We start from the raw sequence: 15,639 nt of genomic DNA, 5'->3' as shown, positions 1-15,639 counted from the left end.
CGATGGTGCGGGACACACCAAATTGAGTTTGGGCGACAGGGCACGCTTCGTCGTCCGACTAACAAAAACGGCCGATTTCGGCCTGGTGTGTCAGGGCCTTTAGACAGACACTGATAAACTTAAGAGACGTGAACAGGGAGCCAACACAAATACATTTTTGTCTCTGTCAGCAACTATGAAAAGGCATGGGAAAAGGAAATTCTCTATCACAGGGCAACTGCTAAACCACAGCAAGTTGCATCAGCACATCTGTACAGTTTATCATGAAGCTTAAAACATCATGTCCGACAATGTCAATTTAAAGCAAATAACATCTACACTGCTACTTTACTAACCTAAATAATTGTTATGGGAAAATAAGAAAGAAAATACAAAGTTTATTGTGATAGGTTGAACTGGCTCAACTATATTAAACCGATTACGATACAGTGTATCACTGAAGACAAAGACCTGGCCCCCTGCAGTCACTCTGGACATTATCCTCTCTAAATTGTGAGAATAAAACCCCAGAACCCTGATTATGCAATCCGGGGAGCCAATGGCTTTGATGTGCTGTGTGAACTTTGATCCAGTGACAACCTTCAATTACATAAAGTTACTTAACTTAATTGAGCTTCTGCACCTCTGCCCTACTCAGGATAACGTGTAAACAGCTCATATGCTACACAGTAAACCCAGGATTACCACTGTCCACTTTAGCAAACAGACAGCATTTTTTCTTCCATTAACAGCACACACAACATGAAACACGATGTGAAACATCTCTTATTACTAATGTGGATCTTAAAGGATACAGCTGGCAGAGTACTTTGTGCTCTCACTCTCTCGCTGCCTCTTTCTCTCTAGAGAGCTTAACTTGTAATTAGTCATTGTAACTCTGCAGTCACATGGGAATTTAAAATGATGGGAGTGTATAAAACTTGGGGGGGGGGGTCTTGTGTTAGTCTCTTCACAAAAAGTCTAGCTGACAAACATTACAAATGAATTGCACCTTAGTGGGAAATGAATCAGGGTGCCCTGGGAATTACAATACGCCCAGTAGCTGACAAGCTAGATTATATTTTCCAGCTGCTGAGTAACAGGGCACGCATCTCGCTCATCCCCACAAAGAATAAAAGGAGAAATGCAGAGAAGGCTATATAAATTAAATTCCTTTAGGTGTTGCCTAAAAAGTTACGAAAAACAAAACTCAAAATGAATTAAGATGCTACTTATCGTTGCAGTGCAGCTATTCTGTCACCAGCTGTGCTAAATTGAAATTGTATGTGGAAACACATTTTTTAATTGTTTTGTTTTTTAATTGGCTACAAGGTTTGACACATATTTGGTATTTGTAAACAGCCCATTTGATAACAGCCAAGGCCCTTAGGTCTTTACAGAGGTCATTTAAATGAAACGGATGAGCTCATATCCTCAACACTTTCATAGAGTAAAAAAACATCTCGCTCATTTGCCTCTGACTCTGCCCGACCTAGACGGCAGCTTTTACAAGTGAAACAGCAGTGACCCAGAATTACCTCTTTTGATACTAAAATGCTAAATCTCTAGTCTATCTGTCTCACTCACACAGCACCCTGATGCCCGACACTGACAGCTCACACCAGGAAAGGCTGTAGCTTAACTACTTTGTTTCCCTAAACTGTGGTTAGTCTTTGCTTTCTGCATCATCAGACCTGTCCTAGATGGAGAATTACTAAACATCATTGCTTTATTATTAACACCTGTGATTGGATATACATTTATCATTTATCAAATAATTCACTTTTACATTAAATGTGTCTGGTGTTGCTTATGAAGTGTTGACTGTTTGCTAATCATAATGAATGTTCTTTCTGGGGTATTCTGGTTTTACCGCAGCTATAGCCAATCATTGATGCGCAATTTGCTTTAATCTATTTACCAGACCAAGCACAAACCTCAAGCTATGACTATTTTAAATCTTTAACTTAGATCAATTGAATGATATTGAGAAAAGTTTTTAGAACGGCCCATGCTAAATGGCCGCATGGAAGCTGTGATATCATGTAGGGGTGGAGGCTAGCCTGAACAGCAGCTTTAGCCCCAGTCACACTCCAACCCAACCCCATCTCTAGCCTCAGCCCTTATCCCTTTGTACCCGATCCCTGTCCCTCAGCCTCACACTCCAGCAAGGATTTAAGCACTGTGAGAGTGGCCTAAGTAGCCCGACACTTCACAGACGAACAGCTCCAGTAATGGGCCATGATTGACCTCAGTACCAAGCTCTGAGTGGGTTCCCTTGGGTCTAATCTCCACATTACCTGCTCTGCTTAACACACACTGACTGACAAGACATGATGAGGGCGGCTGCCTTGAAGATTAAACAGATTGTTCAGGAAGTTACAAAGTTGTTAAACAAATAAACAGCTGAAACAACCTCTTATGGTCCAATTTCATTACCTGAATGAAATCTAAATTGAGTGTGGGACCATTGTATTGGGTATGCTGCAAAACCTGGAGCCTTTGTACCACATACTGTGTATATATATAGACTCTTATTTTCTTTTAAGTAATTTCGGTTCCCGACAGCTTCACAGAAAGCCACGTTACTAAGAAAGCTAGCTAAAGAAATGTTCTTTTGTGCATTCTCACAGGGATGTAAAATGAATCTATTATTAGAACCATTTTGTCTAGTGTAGGTCTATCAGCCTGAGGAAATTCAGACCAACAGCTTAAAGCCATCACGCTGCTGCCTGAGACAAAGCCAGACTGTTGATTTAACACTCAATGGAGTGAGTGAACACATGCAAAGGAGGGGAAAGAGCATGATAGATGGACATATGAAAGTATGGCAGGCCTTTGAAAGATTAAAATGGAGGAGGCTACCAAGGGAGATCCCAAAATTCACACCCCAGCTACGGTGTCGGTTCAACCCATTCAATGGCCACGGTTTCAGAGGGGAGGCAAAGAGATCATGTTTGGCAAATGTTTCTACGTGTATGCATGCCTGTGCACGTGGGTGCTACTCAGTGAGTGTAGTGCATGCATGTGTGTTTGTTTGAAATGCTCAGATCAAAGTCAGGTGGCGCTTCATACCCACCTGCTGTCATTAGTCTTTAGTACAGGCCAGATTGTGTAGGATCCCAGCTGCTTCTGACTGCTGTGGACACAAATACTGTACACACACACAAACACACATGCATGCACACGTTCTAAAAAACACCTTATCAGTAAAGATGCAAATAGATATAAATAGCAATTCAGCAAATGTTAATACTATTTAAAAATAATCTGTACTAATGAATGTGTGCATTTGTGATTTCTATTATCAATAGAAATAATCAGTTTACTTTTACAACTGTAGAAAGATGTTGTTACAGTACTAAAAGGTAGTTCAGTGTTCAAGAAAACGTTGTTTTAGCTATAAGGGATCTACATATTGTTAATATAAGTGTACAGGAGGGAATTCTCCAAGGGTTAATTCCATGTAGCTTTTATAATTCCTTCCGATATGTTTAAATTAAGATGAAAGATAACTTTGTTTCCCTATTCCCACTACTCCCACAGAATGGTAAAGAGATAAAAACTGGAGGGCTTTATAAGGAACATCTTTAACATTTGCTCTGCTCTCAGTATGCTTGATTAAATGTAACATTTTGAGATCCCAGAGTTCTGAGAAAAGCATAAATCATTGTCTCGCAGCTGCTGGCGTGCCAGGGGAAAACACATGCTATCCCTCACTCTCTCTCGCATTTTGTCTTCTCTGTGATCATAAAGCCCACCCGACCCTAGCCCTCCCCCTCTGGTGCACGTCAGGGTGGTGGATAGTGGGGGGGGGGAACACCTGCAGGCTGCCGCTCGCCTTGAGGTTCAGCATAAACCCCAGCTCCTCACACGCCCTCCAGCCCTCGCCTCTCTCACACTGCTTAGTCTTTCCCATCCATCAGCAGAGACAGGCCCCAGAACAGCCAGCCACTGACGGGGATCTAACAGATCAGGCTGTCTTTATAGTTGTAGCAGTGTAGCATTGGAGGTCCATACATCTCCTCTCTACTCTGATAAAGTGTACAACTCATGAATAGATCTACTAGCCTTAATGAATACAGCATCAGTGTGTGCTAGTGAAGGATGACCTGTCCCTGGCTCTCAGCTGGCCCTGCAAGTGGAACACTGAGCTGTGCCCTTCTCAGGCAGCCTGCCAACCTGCGGCCTGCCACCGTGACTCAAACTCCCTCACCCCTGACCTCCTCCAGCCATACTCCTCCCACTGCTGCCTGGCTTTCATCCCCATCCCTCACTATAGTTTACTTTCAGGATACTTAATAATGGCATTGATTTCTCATTATTCTTTGTGTCAGAGCAGAGCACCAGCATGAATCATGTTTGGTTGTTGTAAAAGGAGAGAAAATGAAAAAGAAAAAGGGGATAATTATTGGCTATCGTAGTACACTTCCAATGCCAAAAAATAGTTTTGTTGGTGGGTATATCTGGAACTAAAGAGGGGAAGAGCGTCTGGGACTGTCAAGTTGTTAATGTTTAAAGAGTTAACGGCAAGATATGAAATGGCTATAGGCCTTTGGATCTATAAAAGACTATTTCAAAGCAGATTTGCTTAGATCTTCTGCGTTAAAACCCATGACTGTAATTGTTTAATTGTTTATAATGTTCCAACCTCAACTCTGGTTAATGGAAACACATCCGTCTGGGTCTGGAGTTCTACAAGTGTATAGGGACTCCTTCCAACCGCCATCCTTTGCCATCCAACCTTCAGTAAACTGGAATTGAGATTTTGCTGGTAAATAATTAGACGGAAAACAGATGTCGCTGGCCATATTTAAAAGTAACGTATCTCCTTGATGAATTCACTTTGCTGTGAGAGAGATAGAAAGAAGATTAAAACATGTGTACTTGATTACTTTAGTTCAGGGGAAACTTGTTTGTGGGTTTGTTTAAAATATTTCAGGCAGTCAAGTGTGTTAAAGACAGAGGTCAAAACAGTATAAGACAGAACTAGACTTGAGTTGAGATGGTGACCAAATAGTATATCAGAGGTGGCCGCAGAGATTTGGGCATTCCTGGTTCTTCAAAATGGGGAAATGCAAGACATGGATGAAATGGCTTCTTGGATGAATCAAAGGATACATAAGGAAAAGGATGGCATTTTCCAACACTGAGATCACACATACATGACCAGTGGGGAAACACTGAAGACAACGCTTCTCTAGACTAATATTCAACTGCAGTCCATCACATTCACCAAAACATGAAACAAATGCATATGTCTGTGAAAGCACCATGGCATGTGAGTATTTACAGAATATTCAAACACTTCAGTGACTATGTTGGTTGCTTGATGACAATTACCAGCTAGCTCCCCCTTTCTTAAACAAATGTTTTTCTTTGAGAATTGGGTGGACAGATCCCACATTACTATTGCATCTATACAAAAACCAGAAGCAACTAATCAAAATCAAAATAAAATACGAAAGTTGATTGTGGCTCATTACATCTTAATCTTTTCAGCATGTCTATGGTGTAAATAGTTAGCCGTTCTCTTACTTCCTTAGCCCCCTCCTACGCTCAATGTGTAATAGTCACGCTTTAAGAATTTGCTAAATGGAATCAACAGAGCCACATGGGATGAATAAAATGTGTTTGATGCCAAGGCCAAGCGCTCCAACAATGTCATGATCACAAAATGTTTAGCCTCTGAGTCGGTCCTATGGGAGCAAATTTAGAGTGGTGCTAACTCCACCTTTCCATGTCTGACTAAATGAGGCGTTGCAACCATCAGTCCATTAACACCGCTCTAACAGGCTCTCAGTCACCCTCTGGACGACAGCGGGGACACGGCACATGCGAACTGACCAAAGGCTTTGATGTAATCCCCACAACCATACAAAACACAGACATATAAGTAGGCACCCACAAATGCCTCTGAACACACACTGCGTTTGGAAAAAACTGTTCTTCAACAGCATCTTTAACACAAATTACACATGCACAGAGAAATGCTCGGTTGGAATTGTTATTATTTAACTGTTACTGCTGTTACTGCTGACTGTAGGGACATCTCAGATAAAATATATACTTCTGGCAGAAAGTGTGGTTTAAAATAGAGTTCAAAATACAATAAAGTTCATATTCAACTTGCTTTTATTCATTCCTTTGTATAGCCAATAAAAATGAATGTCTCATTAGACTTTCAGGGAACAAAATGAATACAGATGAAAGTATGCCAAAATGGCCAATGGAAAACAGATTTTTTTCTAGATTTGAGATTAAAATGAACCAAAAGGAGAGATAGAGATAATAAGAAAAAAGCAAGCGAGAAATACGGAACATTAAAGCCAGAAAAAGAAAAAAAAGGAGAGTATTGAGGCAATAATGAGAAGGAGTGCAGTTGACATTTCTCAACTCTGACAACATTTATCTGTGTTGGAATTCAACAGATACTGGAATAGAATGGCTGCCATACATGGAGAGATTGAGATTTAAGAACAATTTGGAGTGGTCTCTTAATTGTGTCTGTAAATCTATAAAGGGTAGAACCACCCCTTGCAGCTTTTGGGGTAGATGGGTAGGAAAGGTTTGAGAGAACACTGGAGACCAAGCTGTATGAATGAGATGCATTGAGTTTTAGGCATTTAATAACAAACTCACTTAATGACGCACAACAGCACTTTGAGCTTTGGAATCTGAATTGTATTTTGAGTCTTTTGGAAGAGCTAATAAATAATCCCACACCCTTTCTCTAAACACACATGCATGCACCAACACACTCTCAAACCGAAACCAGAAATATAATCTGTGGTTTTAGGGTGCAATCAAGAACTGCAACCTGACATCAGTGCGGCCTGCAGCAGCAATCCTGGAGTGTTAGTTGTTGTTAACCTGCCCCGCGCTGAAAGAGACTAACTGATATTTAGAAAACTCCTGCTGCCTGTAAAGAGACGCCGGCATGCCAACTCTGCCTCAAGGATACTGGCGTGGAAAACACTTATCGGCTTTACCAAACAAATAACTGAAAGGGGGCATTGCGTGACATTATAGGAGGAAGGAAAATCTGAAAACCTAAACAAACTGAGACTCTTGCATTAGATGACCAATAATTGAGATGGAATATGGACTACTAGAGCCTGGGACCAGTCCAAACAATAAAACCACGACCAGAAAATGAGTTTAAAAACTAAAATATCAGTGTGCAATGGTGATTTCTGATTTCCAAAACACACATGCTGAGTAAGAAAATGCACTACAGAGCATGTACAATGACAGATGCATTCGAAAGAGAGAGTTGCAACATTACAAAGCTTCTACCTGAGTTCCTGCAATCGCCTCCTTGCTGTGGGACTTGGACAGAAAACACCAGAAGGTCAGGAGCCAACAAAGATTCAGGCTTGCGGATCTCATTCAGCCAGCGGCTCATATGGAGTTCTTTGGTGTCAGACGGGCCCTGAACCAGAGGAACCAGCTTTTCCTTAACCCCCTCTCCTGAACCTAAGAGTGAAGCATTAAAGGCAAATTCATATATTATGCATATGTTGAAAAAACACTATGTGTACAATATTTGCATACATCACCTGCAGATGTTAATTTTGAAACAAGACAATTAACTGCACATGCTTTTTTCCCGTCTTATTTCTATATTGACAGCTGCAATAGATCTTATAATCTGCCTGACATCATGTGTTCAGTTTGACCTTGTGAACTCTGTGCTATGACACTAGCTCCAATAACATCCTTGCTGTTAAAGACATGGCCAGAGACCAATGACAGCGCCTCAGGAGAAAACAGCAACTGAATCACAAAGCTGGAAAGAAATCAAGATAAAGATTGAGCGGGAGAAAGAGAGGGAGAGAGACAGAGTGAAGTGTATAAAAGTATAAGCTAAAGAAAGTAAAATAATAGTCTAGTCGCTCTCCCTCCTACACAGGCAGTAAAGTTTTAACAGGGCACAGCTGCACACACCTGGGGTCCTGGCGCACACTTTTACAGCTCCCACGGTTCCCGAGGCGCATTTCACCGTCGCACGGCTGCAGAACTTCAGCTCCAGGTTTTGGACCGAGCCCTCGAGAGTCGGTGACGGGCCCGGAGACTTCACACCTAATAAAAAAATAAAAAAATGAAGTGCAGTCCGGCAGGTTTAAACACTGCTGCTGTGGCTTCGTTAAACACTTGATTGGCCTTTAATTGGTCTTGACCCCTTTCTTTCCCTCTCAGTGTTTCCAAAGGTTCTGAGAAACCAGGTGCTCTTGAACACAGATATAACCAACACACTGAGTTTGTCGCATATATCTAAACTCTGGCTAGTGATGCCCTCTGTTTCCAACGTTAACCTGTTGGTGTGACTCCATACAAATAAGTCAAATAAAAGTGCATCTATATATTATAGTAAGCCTTAAAATGTTGTTAAACAGTGAACTTTGCCCTAAAGCCACCATCTCAACAATACATTTTACTAAACTGTATGATACACTATTATCTGCACATGAGGTTTTTTTATCTATGTCAGTCGTATTTATATATTATATATACATATACAGTATATTATACTATTTATTGAAAAGTATTTCTATATATGTATTCATCTGTGAGGCACATTTTATCTGTATTTGTATCCTTCTGGATTTAGCAAGCTTCCTGTGATAACATTTAAAGCTCATAACAACCATTTGGTGCCCAGGAAGAAAATAAAAGAGATGTGCATATAATTGTCAACTTCTTGGTTTAAATGTTTCACAAGATGCCAGAAAATCTACAAAGTTGAATGACATGTTTAGTTAAATAGCAGACTATTAGGAGCATGAGTATTAGGCCAATATAAAGGGAATATCTTTCCAAAATAACGTCCAACACAGTAACGCCAGTATCCAGCTTAGTGTCAACTACAACACACCTAACACCAGCATTACATCACAGGAGACTCAAATGCTTTTCACTATACGATTTATTTTCTTGCTTTTTTCTCTTTTTTTTTTTTTTTTTTTTTTTTTTTTTTTTTTTTAATGGTAGCACATGGAAGAATCTTCCGTCTGCCATTTTTCCAAAATGAAACGGAGTGGGGGGATTACAAACTCGCCATTATGACATGTCAATGATATTCCTATGGTGAGAGGCTATTTCAAACACAACAAGAGAAGGAGGGAGGAATAGCTGGCTTGCTTTAAGATACTGAGGAGTTGAGGGAGTTGTGTGCCAAACAGGCTGTTGAGAGAGGAGAAGAGGATCCATCCATCACATGCTACATTCTTCCAGGGAGCTGGAACTGTCCCAGGGAGTCACATTCAATTCTTACATCACCTGTTCCAATAAGGCTCCACTTCTCAGAATGATTCCCTCTTACAGTGATAGCACTTCATTCCCTACAAGTGTCCATGGCACTGAGTCTATAACTTAGTGAAGGTTTTGTAACAATATATAGATAGAATAGAATAGAATTGGGAGGGATGAAACCCTCTTTAATGGTCACACATGCAGAGCACACAGCACACACAGTGACATTTGTTCTCTGCTTTAACCCATCCTAATACCAGGAGTCTAGTACTAGGAGCAGTGGGCACAGATGTAAACAGATACTGTATGTACTGGGCATGAACAAAGATTATTTGGGTAGATTGTTTTAGAAATTAGCTATATTATTTGTATTTGTAGTTGTTCATTTCCACCTCTAAAAGTTCAACGGATGTTCAATGTAAACAGCAGACAGTGTTGATACACACAGGATTCACATACACAGCACAATCAAACTACACAATTACTGGAAAGTGCTAAAAACAACAACTACTGACTTGCCTTTTCTCCCTCTCAGAGACAAATTACCCAGCAACCTCTTCACCTTCTGTCTGAGAGGTAGCTATCAAATGGAAGATATGGAGGGTAAATACCTCTCTCTGTCTCCCTGCCTGCCACTTCATTACATTACATTACATTGCATTTAGCTGACGCTTTTATCCAAAGCAACTTACAATAAGTGCGTTCGACCAACAAAGTACAAACTTGAAGAAAACAGAATCATATAAGTACATCAGGTTTCATAGAGCTAAAACATTTCAAGTGCTACTCAACTGGCTTTAGATAAGCCAGTCCTTTATTAGTATACAAGTGCTTTGATAATAGTTCTATCGCTCGAAGTGGAGTCCATGACAGTCCATGATATCAATGGGGAGCCATCATATCCCAATTAAACATATTAGGAAGCCAGGATAGCAAAAACCACGTAGTTTATATACATGCCTAAAGAACGGAACATGGTCCCCCTACACGCAGAATGCGGGGTAGCAACATGCAGAAGACTGATTGACTGAAATGCAAAGAGCGGATCACTGCTGGGGTGTACAGTTTAACCATGTCCTGGATGTAGGAAGGGCCAGATCCATTCGCAGCATGGTACGCAAGTACCATTGTCTTGAAGTGGATTCTAGCAGTTACCGGAGGCCAGTGAAGGGAGCGGAGGACCGGCGTGGTGTGGGAGAATTTAGGAAGGTTGAAGACCAGACGAGCCGCTGCATTATGGATGAGCTGCAGAGGTCGGATGGCACATGCAGGCAGACCAGCCAGGAGGGAGTTGCAGTAGTCTAGGCGTGAGATGACGAAAGCCTGGACCAGAACCTGCGTCGCTTTCTGGGTCAGCTGGGGACGTATCGTCCTGATGTTGTAAAGCGTGTATCTGCAGCAGCGGGTTGTAGCAGCGATGTTTGCAGTGAAGGACAGTTTGTTATCTAGGGTCACACCTAGATTCCTTGCAGTCTGAGTCGGGGAAACAACAGAGGGGCCAATGTTGATTGCTTCACTAACATGCAGGTGAACAGATTGTGTTCAATTCACAGATTCATGTTCTGTTAATTGGTAAAGTGTGTGTCTGTCTGTTCCACTCTTGCTTTGCTAAATTTGTAAGTTTTTTTTTGTTGTGTTTTTGTATCGGTTTTTATCAAATTTGAAAAGATGAAAAATAGCCTCTGGGCTAACTCTGGCACATTTACAGAAATGTTGATTAATGTGCACTGTCCCTGTTCAATTAATTACACACACACACACACACACACACACACACACACACACACACACACACACACACACACACACACACACACACACACACACACACACACACACACACACTATTGACTGTGTCTCAACATGACCCCTGTAGATAGAGCGAAGCATTATAGGAATTCCAGATCCAGTGACCATTTGGCCTTTTGCATTAGAGTACTAAATACAGTATGATTGCAGCAGGGATGAGTAGGCCTCCACTCAGACTTACTGTTCCCATGAGTCTCCGCTCTTTCTGGAAAAGTTAGAGATGTTCGAAGTGCAAGCTAATCTGGAGCACAACAGGGGCCATTCCCTCTTCTCTATTAACTCTTTGATAAGTGAAACTAGGGGAATCACTATCTAACATTGCTTAAGTAGATGTCCTAAAGGGCAGAGTGCACCTGCTGCATGGAGGTTTTTTGTGGGTGGGGGGGGGTCTGGACAATGTTTTGTCCAGCTGTCAAGACTATAAAAAGTAGGGTACACAGGAAGAAGAAAAACACAATGGTTGGTAGTTTGTCGATTTAACAGTGGTATCCACTTTGGATTATGTATGTAAGACGCATTAGTGTGTGTATTACAGCCAGACATTGTGTGAGTGAATGAGTGAGTTTGTGAACGTGTGTGGTGCTATTACTCCAGCAAGGGCAGGTGCAAGTAGTGCATTAACACACAGCTAGGGGCCAGAGACTACAGCACTCCATCAAACACTGTGAGGGCAACAGTGGGCAGCTGGATTTACCATCCTGAAGGTGAAGGAGAGAGAAAAAAATACGAATGGAAGAAGGGATGGAAAGTCAGTTAAGAACTACTGAGGGATATGGAGAAACATAATGAAAGAATAGATACAAAAGAGAAAGCACAGATGTAGAGGGCAATATGGGATGTGAAGGCTGCTTTTTTGCTCTCTACATACCTCAGTAGTTAACGTGCACATGTCCCAGTGTCTGTGTGTGTGTAAGTGTGCAAGACATCTGCAGACGTGCCATGTTTTACACATTCCAACATGTCCTGCTCTTGCTGCTTTGAGGAATGGTATGGGAACATTGTCTGCTCATAACCCTAGACCAGGCCAAGTTACATTTTAAAACAAGAAGTAAAGTGTTTGTTTTAGCCTACATTTAAAAAACATGTGTGATAATACCTTAGAAATAGTATGCAATTTTGATTCTAATGCTATGGAAAGGGGTTTCTTTAAGCCAATAACTCAACATTCACACAGGAACACTGAATTGTGGTTTGACAGAGAAGGGTAAGGCAGGAGTATTTATCTTGGTGTGAAATATATGTATGTTCAATTTACTAATCTGCATTCAATGCAATTACATTAAAGTAATGAGTGAAGATTTCTCCTGGCCCTGCCAAGTATTATTGCATTAGGTGTTTATGTGTGATGGTGATTAGCTCACAAGAGCAGGTACAATATCACCAAACTCTAATGGGCAAGTAGTCAGACAGAGAAGGAAAGAAAATCTAAAGTACTAAAAGCTCTAAGTCTGGCAATGGGCCCACAGCAGCCAGGGGGCTGACAGAAAATGAGGTAGACATAGACAAGTTGGGTAGACCAAAAGCAGCCAACTGAGCCATTAAGTGCTGATGCAGAAACAATAAGTGTCTCTCCTTAGTCAGGAAGGGCTGAAGTAGAAGCAGTAAGTAGGAGCAGGAGGTCTTCTGGCACCTTGCCCAGTACTAGCAAACAGCAAAAAGAGAGACACATGCGCAGAGAGTGGGACAGGAAGACAGACAAGGTGAGCCAGTAGTAGTTAGTTAGTGCCCTAAAACTAAAACTTTGCTGCAACAGCCCATGTTTGAATCCAACCCACTGCCCTCCGCTGCATTTGGTCCTCTATGCCCCTTTTCCCCCTTTGTTTGTTTGTAACATTGTGGTAAAAGTGTCATTTTACGTGTGTACTTTCTACATTGTACTGACAAAAGCAATAATTCAGCCTGCATGGCTCTTGACTGAGCAGGGCTTGTGTCTTGTGCTGAGTAATCACTTTACATACATTTCAGCTACAATAACAATTGCTAATTGTCATTTACTGTGGAATTTTCCATTGCTAATAAAACAGACTAACTAATACAATGTAAAAAATACTCTCATGACATTCGATTATGTAGCACCCACACACAGGCGCAAGATGTTGACATAGAAACCCTCCCAATAGAGTTGTGTGGAACACACACACACAGCTTATACCAGTGGTGGTAGTACGACAGTGATGTCGTAAGTGCTCGTAAGTAAGTGCTCGTAGCAGCAGAGGCTGGTAGTCTAATTTCCATGATTAGCCCCCCCCCCAGGTGATGCTCCCTTTCCGTCTGCCCACTGAAGCAGTGACACATGTTCTCTGCACTTTCAAACATTGGTTCTCTCTGCCACCGAATTACCACAATTAACAAATCTTCATGCGGAAGCAATTTGGCCAACACTAATGGGCCAGTTGGGTTTGGGAGATGGGGGGAGGGATGCAGAGGAAAGCTGAACGAAAAGTTATAGACCAAGTGAGAAGAATGAGAGTAAAAGAGGGGAGACAGATATGCGTAGAGTGAACAGAAACATGCGCTGTGACACAGACGATTCCCACAATGCCGCTTGTAAGGAGATGATTAGTCCGTGGTCAGATAGGCCATTAAAACACAGTTCTGGATGAGAGGGCCTGCCTCTCAATATCGCATATCCCTACAGTAATGCTGCCCTGACACATTTAGTTAGGAAACAGGGGCACTCTGACTTTGAAGTAGCAGCCAGGACGGAATGTCAGTGTGGTTCCACCATGAGATAGATGTTCCAAACTCCAGACCGCAGCTAATGACTGTAAAGCAGCCCCTCTGTATCACTCCCCCCCTCTGACTCAACAACTCACACTTGCTCTTTATCAGACGTTCTCTCCCTCTCGTATTTCCCTTATGGAACAGTATTTAAGAGTAACTAAGTAGCAAGTTATTGTTTATTAATAATGCTGTCTTTGCAGGGGCTGGTGTGTGTGTGTGTGTGTGTGTGTGTGCGTGCGTGCGTGCGTGCGTGCGTGCGTGCGTGGTGGTAGCCAAGACGTGACTGGGGTTTTGGTGCTGCTGAGACACTTCAATGCGAGTCACAGAGGAAATGTCTGGCAAATGTATGGCCTTGTGACATGGAGCTATGTGCTCAGTCGGCACTAGTCACTACCCTTAGATGGCACAGCTCTGCAGACACTACCAGATTACATAAATACAAAAATATGTATTTGGGGCTGTTATTGATTCGGGGTTTGGTAATATTCAGAGAAGTCTGTTGTGGGGGCTTTTAACCTCATTCTACTTACAGTGCATTTTGCTTCATGTCTCTGCAGTGCTCTTTGCTAAGTGTGTGTGAACCTTTTTAAACATGTTAGCCAGTTATTAAGCTGCTAAATTACTTATTTATTGAAATGTTCTTTTTAATCATTTATTATGCACTGCTTTATGTAATGCATCTATTATGATTATTGGTCATATTCAAACCATTATTCACTTTTTAAAGAAAATAAAGGATTGTCTAGAATCACTATCCTTTTATTTAGAAGGATAGTGATTTAAGGTTTTACTGATGCTTTCCTCATACGATGATATCATTTTATTTGTTGTCTAGAGATATTAATTAACCTTTAAATGTACCCTTCACTCTTATAATGGGTAAAGTCGGGACTTGAATGTTCCAACCCTTAATGACGAGAGCTTAAATCTACAGAAACTCTCCCCTACACAAATGTGTAACTCATGTTACACTGTTATTACACCAACATAACATAATTTCACCAATATTACTATTTTATTACACTTTAATTACTATGTTATTACCCCCAGTTTAGACATGGACACAGCCAGTCATATGGCAGATGAAAATATCATCCTTTAAGCTAGCAGATGGAGAGAGGAAAAGGGGAACAATGAAAGGGGAATCAACCATTTGGTTGTTTGTGACAGACCTCAAGAACTTTGTGTTCAAATACATTACTAACCATGTAGTGACTAATTGGTGGACAACACAAACTAACCAACTTCTGTTTTGCATTCCACTTGCTTTTCTCATTAGCTCTGGACTGAAGTGAGCAACATAGAAAGAGCAGCTTCAGGAAGACAAACGAAAGGAGGAAGGCCTGAGTCTGGATTGACTTAAAACATCATCACAATCTGCCAGGAGTGGAGCGAGGGCCGTCTATAGCTCATTGAAGTTTTCATTGACAAGAACCGTCTCAAGTTCCATCCAAGATTTATTTATCGGTTCTCTGATGCTGAAACAACCTTTTTAATGTCGGAAATAAGGTTGCATATGGATGAAAAGCCCTCTTTCTTTCTTTATCCCTCCTGCTTTCTTCCTACCCTGATGTCAATCCGTGAAGCAGACAAGTAGACAGGCAGAAATGTCTCTTAAACCAATACGTTACCTCTTCCAAGAAGTATGGATACTTGAGTGAGGGCCCTGGCCAGGCTAAAACAGACTTCTTAGGGTTTTCATTAAGCTTCCCATCTCTTTACTGACATGTGTGACAACCACAAACCATGAAAAAACGCTCCTGTCCTTTCTTCTTCTTTCATTGTGGAACATTGCAAAAGGGCTATCTGGGTATAGATGGGTTGCTTCTGGGACCAGACAACATTAAATGCACAGCGTACCAGTGATTATCT

The 15,639-nt window shown here is 41.5% G+C and overlaps 1 protein-coding gene across 1 annotated transcript in view; it reads right to left on the bottom strand.

The window, feature by feature from the left end:
- Positions 1 to 15,639, bottom strand: part of LOC104967272 (vacuolar protein sorting-associated protein 13B-like) — a 71,198-nt gene that overhangs the window by 50,004 nt on the left and 5,555 nt on the right. Inside the window, exons 2-3 of the mRNA XM_010796687.1 lie at positions 7,930 to 8,064; positions 7,279 to 7,458 (exon numbers count right to left, since the gene is read on the bottom strand). Coding sequence (XP_010794989.1) covers positions 7,279 to 7,458; positions 7,930 to 8,064 — 315 coding nt within the window. The remainder of the gene's footprint in view (positions 1 to 7,278; positions 7,459 to 7,929; positions 8,065 to 15,639) is intronic.

Source organism: Notothenia coriiceps, unplaced genomic scaffold (genome assembly GCF_000735185.1).
Source record: "Notothenia coriiceps isolate Sejong01 unplaced genomic scaffold, NC01 NC01_scaffold00037250, whole genome shotgun sequence".
Lineage (NCBI taxonomy): Eukaryota > Metazoa > Chordata > Actinopteri > Perciformes > Nototheniidae > Notothenia > Notothenia coriiceps.
Note: the sequence above shows the minus strand (reverse complement) of the source record. Positions and strands in the feature narration are given on the sequence as shown.